This window comes from Borostomias antarcticus (assembly GCF_949987555.1).
Source record: "Borostomias antarcticus genome assembly, chromosome: 9".
Lineage (NCBI taxonomy): Eukaryota > Metazoa > Chordata > Actinopteri > Stomiiformes > Stomiidae > Borostomias > Borostomias antarcticus.
Genome location: NC_140242.1, coordinates 18,911,967 through 18,919,466, shown reverse-complemented (window position 1 = coordinate 18,919,466; position 7,500 = coordinate 18,911,967). Strand labels below are relative to the sequence as shown.

Here is a 7,500-nt window from a genome sequence, read left to right as displayed (position 1 = left end):
ATGCAAACTCCGCACAGAAAGGCCCGGAGACCTTGCTGTGAGGCAACAGTACTGGGTACTGTGCCACCGCGCTGCACATGAGTGATTTTGGGGTTCAGTGTCTTGCTCACACTTCAGCACGATGCCGGGTGCAGGGATCGAACCGGGGACCTTGCGATCCCCAGCCGGCCGCTCTACCTCATTTGATTATATCACCCCATACACTGATATAACAGGCGATTGTGCTGTAACTCTTCTCACCCAGTACTACAATTGTATTAATGCTGTTTTAGAAGTGTAATAATAACACATTAACAGCATGTTAATAACTACTCTGTTACAAAATAACATGGTTGAAGCAGAGCTGGTTTGGGGGAACATGCGCTAAGTCCCCTGGAGACCAGTCAAGATGGTTAACCCGGGGTGAGTTCAATCTGAAAATGGCATTAGGGTTGCACGGTATACCGATTCCAACAGTATGCGGTACCAAATCGTCATGGTACATTATGATACCATAATTTTGGACAAACGGTATGTCTGCGGCCGTTCACTTTGCTTTTTAGAACCGGTCTAAGGCGAGGTTGCATCCACTGGATACATGGATGTATAGCCGGATGCGCATAGGAATCAAATGGTGCTCCAAAAAATCCTCAATTACATTTCTGACACAAATTGATGTAGTGGCTTCGTCTGGATGATCCGGCAAGTTCCTTTTAGTATTTCTTGGAATTCTTCCTTTGGTATGTCCTTTTTTTATTCTATCTCGAAGCGACAAACCGGATACAACCTGATACAAAACTGGATCGAAAGTACTGAATGCAGCTTTGGAGTAGACTCTATACCCCACTGACTCTATAGCCCACTGACTCTATACCCCACTGACTCTATACCCCACTGACTCTATACCCCACTGACTCTATACCCCTTGTACCCTTTGCACACGACCTCTGATTGTTCCATATACCTCAACGGCACACACATAGCATACACTGTATACATACTATAACATTGGTCTGCGACATGGATTAGATGGTTAGAGATGGTGGTGAGGATGATGATGATGAAGATGATCATGACGATGATGATGATGATGACGACGATGATGTTGATGGGGTGGTGGTGGTGATGGACGATGTGATGATGATGGTCACTAATGAGATAATTGTATTGCACTTGTCATGTTATTTTGTCATGTTGTATCACTTGTTTTTATGTTTTTACTCGCCTGCTACCCAAATTGCCCAGCAATGGGACAAATAAACATTTTGAACTTGAACTTCCCTAGAGCCCTAACTAACTAACTAACTTCCACCTGATGGAATTTGCGCCCCCCCCCCCCCTCAAGTCTAACTAACTGCTGTGTGACATGTCAATGACATGATTCTTTAACAAAAATTTGTCTAGCTAAATATGATATTAAGGCCTCAATTTATCTAAGGCCTGGTGCACCCCCTGCGATCGTTGGCGACCCCTAAGGGGGGCCCGGACCCCAGGTTGGGAAACCCTGCTGTGCATGGCCAATAAAACGGATCTTGAATCTGAATCTGATAAGTTGAATGGAAGCCAGGGGTGAGTTCAACTCCAACAAAATGTTGCGAAACGTTTATTAAAACAAAAACGGTGGTGGTGCATTGAACACCTTGTGTGTTATGCAAGCGTTGCACTTATGGCAGCAGAGAAGATACCGCGGGCTTTATACAATATATCCGTCTGCTGATTGGGTAACACCTCTGACACCGTCCAAACAAGAGAAACCCTACCTCAAAGCCGGTTGCCCACCGATTTGAGGAAACAGTCCGGAAACGCTAGCAAAATGGTGCACGTATTTTTCAGATTGAACTCACCCCAAGTATTCTCCCGAGGAGAGCCTGGCGACGCGGGGTTAACAGACTGTGCTCCCACGCTACCGCTGCCCTATAACGGGACTACCGAGCGGGTCCAAAGTCATTCTTATGGAAATAACTACTCTAGTACGATACAATACCCTCTTATAAAATTAACTACAATAACTACGCACTGACTGAAAGAAGCTCATTAAATCGTTTTTGATCAAAAGCTATGGAAAAAGGAGGTACGAGCTGTTATACTACTGCTAGTGGTCTTGTTTATTGTGTGAATGAAGTCCTGACATTTTGAAGCACTTGCAGTTGCTAACGTTAGCTAGCTAGCAAGTATGTTGTGTTTAGGTAGTGCTAGCAGCCTAAAAACTAACGTGAAGTAAATACTTAAAGACTTGTTTTCAAGCTAATGTGTGTTTACAGCACTGTGGCAGCTTGCGAGCTATTTGCAGGTGGCACTGTTACAGTTATACGGTTTGGCTTACGTAATGCCCCGATGTAATACGAGCTAGTTAGCTATAATTGCTAGCCTAGTAGCTAGGCTAGTGTATACCACTAAGGTATATTTTGTATACCTCCACCATGGTGTGTACAATGTTTAGAATCAGAATCAGATGTAGCCAGGTTCTCACACAGTGGTAGGAATTTGTTCTGGACTGTTGGTGCATGACAGCAAATAGACAACAATTAGACAATGTGCAGGAACAGGACGTCCTGCATCTTGTCTAATTGTTGGCTATTTGTTTAGGACAGTGCAAAGACAGAACAGTACAATGACGGGACAGTGCAATGACAGTGCAATAGTGCAATGCAGGACGGTGCAATATATAATAATAGCGAAAGAAGTAAAGGGCAAATACAATATTGATGTTCTTGCATAGTTGCTAACGCCCAGCGTCACTTTTTTAAACACGCTATGTGGACCGCTGAGCTCACGACAGGCCGATATGGTCATTACCACAGGGGCGTTGTTCGGGCCTGAAGCAAAACGGACATCTCCGGTCATCTCCGCCTCGAGTTGGGCCAGACAACGCCCCTTGATTCAAGATTCAATACTAGGGATTTGCTTAGGTCGATAGTGCACTGATAGAGACATTAGACAGGGTGCAGGGCAGGACATTGCAAAGACAGGAAAGTGCAAATACAAAATACAATATATAAAAAAAGGAAAAAAGAACAAATGCAAATACAATACAGAAGGGAGTGGTGAGCATGTACTTATCTAATAACCACGGGCTGTTTAATTACCATGCATAGTGTCTGTACCAGCCGTGAAGGTAACTTCTTGCGTTGTCTACAGTGTTGTCAGCGTGTACTATTCAATTTGCATATAATTAGCTACTCTAGTTATCTTTTTTTTATTTTATTATTATCTTCTTGGTGCTGTATTTGAGGTATGTATAAGCCAATAAATAATAGCATACATTGAATATAACAAATTGATTTATCTTTTAAACAATAAAAGGTGTGCAGGCTTTAAGGTAGGTTTTCTCTCGCTGGGTGGGTGTGTCCGAGGTGTTACCCAATCAAACTGCCTGTCTGACATATATTCTCAGCTGCCACAGGTGCAACGCTTGCACACCATAGTTTGTTCAACGCATCACCGTTTCCGTTTTCAATCAACGTTTTGTTGGAGCTGCACTCAACCCAGGCTTTAGTTCATCAGGTTAACTCCAGTCCTCTCTTCCAGTGGACTTCACCTCCTTCTCCTCCATGGGCGGGATGGAACACCTGATGGCCGGGATGGGTGGAGGGATGGGTGGTGGCTTCAAGTCGGTCTCCACTTCAACGTGCACAGTCAACGGCAAACGAACTGTCACTAAGAAGTCAGTGGCTTCCCTGTGTCAGCTCACTAGGAGCTTTCCTATGTGACGATAACATTGAATGTGCATTACTGTGTGTTTTTATGGAATGATGATGATGACGACGGCTCTCGCTGCCCACAGGATCAAAGAGAACGGCCAGGAGAGAACAGAGATTGAGGAGGAAGGGGTGTTGAAGAAAGTTCTCATCAATGGTAAACCGTCTTCTTCTTACCTCTCTTATTCAATTTGGTGTGTGTGCGCGCATGTGTGATTTTGCTGTTGTGTTGTTTTGGTGTATACATCTGTGTATATTCTATATACATCTATGTAGCTAAAGCTATATTCTGTCTTTCTGCTATTCTCACCTGTGTGTGTGTGTGTGTGTGTGTGCAGGTGTGGAGGATGAGATGGCCCTGGCACTTGAGCTCAGCAAGAGAGAGCAGACCGGCCAGTCGTCGGAGGCGAAGCCCCCACCTGGTATGTTTGCTTATAACACCCCATATACTGATATAACAGGCAATATGACTGTGCTATTACTGCTCCAGTACAGTACTACACTTGTACTATATTACTTAGGGATGCACAGATACTGGTATCAGGGCCAATACTGCGTTCATTTGCTGGTAAAACTGTCCCGATACTCCAAACCGATACCAACGTCATAACTTAATACCAACGTTAAACTAGGTGGATAGCGAAAGGGCAACTGAACAGAAGCGGATTTCAGCAGTGGAATCGGCATGATTTAAAAGATTGCTTGTGTTCCCTCCCTCACAGCAAAATACTGTTTCACTCTCCCCCCGTCTCAGAGCAGGGCGCATGTGTGTGTGTGTGTGTGTGTGTGTGTGTGGCAGGCCGAGAGCGGGGGAGATGGGAATAGCGAAAATGATTCTTAGACAAATATCTTAATACTGTATTTGCAAGTTAGAAACGGGGTTGGAGAGATAAAAGGTGCAAGATAATGTTCATATAGCCTAAATTAAGCTAGCTAGCTAATGTTAGCTTATGTTACATTAGCCTATTGGAAGCCAGCATCGCTATGCTAGATAGCTTTGAGTGCTTCACTGAATCAAACCTTCTGTGTAAATTGACAGCCATAACCTAGCTACTAGCTTGCTAGTTAGCTAGCATAGTTAGAATCTGATATTACACTTGGCTGGTGTGACCTACTTAGTTATTGATATTCTGGGCCAGATTGTGGTAATTGCAAAATTGCAATATTATTAAAAGTACTCGTATCGGTACTCTGTATCGGCAAGTACTCAAAAGTGAGTATTCATACTCCTACTCGGTCTGAATTTTTTTTTTATCGTGCCATCCCTAGTATTAATGCTGTAATAGAAGTGTAATAACACAGTAACTACTCTGTTACAAAATAACACCGTTGAAGCAGAGCTGGTTTGGGTGAACATGTGGTAAGTCCCCTGGAGACCAGTCAAGATGGTTAACCAGGCTTTAGTTCAGTGGGTTAACTCCAGTCCTCTCTTCCAGTGGACTTCACCTCCTTTATGGGCAGGATGGACGGAATGCCGGACTCCACCACAACATGCGTCGTCAACGGCAAACGCACTACCACTAAGAAGTCAGTGGCTTCCCTGTGTCAGCTCACTAATAAGTAATTATATATGTATTGATGTGTGGTATTATGGAATGATGATGGCTCTCGTTGCCCACAGGTTCAAAGAGAACGGCCAGGACAGAACAGAGATTGAGGAGGAAGGGGTGTTGAAGAAAGTTCTCATCAATGGTAAAACGTCTTCTTTCCTCTGTTATGCAATCTGTGTGTGTGTGTGTGTGTGTGTCTGTATGTGTCTGTGTGTGTGCGTGTGGGTGTGTTTGTGCTGTTGAGCGCCAGTTGACAGTCAGTTGAGAGCCAGTTGACCTTGCTACATCTGTGATATTTTATTGATATTTTATTGATGTGAATATTCTTTCTTTCTGCTATCCTCTTTTGTGCCTGTGTGTGTGTTTGTGTGTGTGCAGGTGTGGAGGATGAGATGGCCCTGGCACTTGAGCTCAGCAAGAGAGAGCAGGCCGGCCAGTCGTCGGAGGCGAAGCCCCCACCTGGTATGTTTGCTTATAGCACCCCATATACTGATATAACAGGCAATATGACTGTGCTATTACTGCTCCAGTACAGTACTACACTTGTAGTAATACTGTTATAGTAGTGTAATAACACAGTAAAAACATGCTAACTACTCTTTTACAAAATAACACTGTTGAGGAAGCAGAGCTCGTTTGGGTGAACATGTGCTAAGTCATCTTGAGACCAGTCAAGACTGTTAACCAGGCTTTAGTTCAGTGACAGTGTTGTAGTCAAGACCACCAAAACCGAGACCAAGTCAAGACCAAGACCAGAGTGTATTGAGGCCGAGACAAGACCAAAGCTGTGTTCGAAACCGTTCACTCGTTCACTCACTCACTATTCCCTATGTAGTGTTCCCCATTATAGTGAACTATATAGGGAACAATTAAATGGTTTTCGGACACGACACTGAACGTCATTGCGTTGGACATTCATGGATGCAAGCAAGCAGACGTGCCCAGTATCATGTAAACAAACTGAGTACTGATGGTAGCAGGTTGAAATGTATTCAGGTAGTATTTAGTTTCCATGTTCAGGTTTAAATGTTAAATCCCAAATAAATTATTGAAATTCTAATGATGTGCAAGTGTGGTTTTGTCAACTATGGTGCTGTCTGCTAATAACAAGCTGTAAAGTTGCACATTAAGGCCGTGATAGCCAGTTAGCTCACAAGCTCACTACTATAGCAGCAGCTTCCATAACATTAACGGTAGCTGTCAGTGGCTAAAGCAGTTAGCTAACGTTACAATTATGATTCCTGTACCTATTTTGATGCTGTTGATTCAACTACTGTTTCTCAGGCATAAACAGAGGCAAACTCAAACTCGCCTTAGCAGCAAAACAGCTACAGGAATCATCGTAACGTTAGCTAACTGCTTTAGCCACCGATAGCTACCATATTCTTCTTCACGTCTTCTCCTTCGCTAAAATACGACCATGGGTATACGGGAGAAATTGTAGTGTGCATTCTCTGTTCACTACAAATCACTGTGAATTGTGGGTATTTTATAGTGGATTGTACAGTGAATGAAATTAAACGTTGAAAATTTTGACAGTAGAAAAAAATGGCGGACACTATATAGTGTGCTATATAGGGGATTGGGATCGGTTTCGAACACAGCTCAAGACTCTGAGGGGTTGAGACATGAGTCAAGACCCAGGCAGGGCGAATCAAGACCAGGACCACACCACTGCAAGTTCCACACTGCATGACACACTTACAGTACGATAAAATGTGGAAGATGCAAACCATAAAAGCACTCCTCAATTTGATCTGACAAGTTATTGATTGCATTTGAAGCGGGGAGTTTTACATGAATTAGATAATGCCAGGTGCTTGAGTGATATTTCCCTGAAGTTGTGGTCTTGGCCGATCTTGAAATAAAATCCAGCGTCCTCGTTGTCCGAGACCGAGACAAGACCAATTCAAAATGCTACAGTACTTAGCTACTTATATTCCAGGCCTGATTGTGGTAATTGAAAATTAAAGTATTATTAAAAGTACTTGTATCGGCAAGTACACAAAGGATCGGTCTGAAGAAAATGATATTGTCCCAACCCTGCTATTCAGTGGGTTAACTCCAGTCCTCTCTTCCAGTGGACTTCAACTCCTTAATGGGCGGGATGGACTCCACCACCACAACTATTCCAGGGGACTTCGCCAACTTTTTTGACGGGATGGACTTCACGAAGAACTCCACCACAACGAGCACCAACTCCACCACAACGAGCACCGTCAATGGCAAACGCATTATCACTAAGAAGTCAGTGGCTTCCCTCTGTCAGCTCA

General features: G+C 43.7%; 1 protein-coding gene across 2 annotated transcripts in view; it reads left to right on the top strand.

Annotated features, from left to right (window-relative positions):
- Positions 1-7,500, top strand: part of LOC311313315 (uncharacterized protein) — a 21,400-nt gene that overhangs the window by 9,134 nt on the left and 4,766 nt on the right. For both annotated transcript variants that reach the window (XM_084443437.1, XM_084443436.1), the window contains exons 7-13: positions 3,508-3,643; positions 3,764-3,834; positions 4,016-4,099; positions 5,114-5,204; positions 5,299-5,369; positions 5,606-5,689; positions 7,309-7,474. In XM_084443437.1, the coding sequence (XP_084299563.1) occupies positions 3,508-3,643; positions 3,764-3,834; positions 4,016-4,099; positions 5,114-5,204; positions 5,299-5,369; positions 5,606-5,689; positions 7,309-7,474 (703 nt within the window). The remainder of the gene's footprint in view (positions 1-3,507; positions 3,644-3,763; positions 3,835-4,015; positions 4,100-5,113; positions 5,205-5,298; positions 5,370-5,605; positions 5,690-7,308; positions 7,475-7,500) is intronic.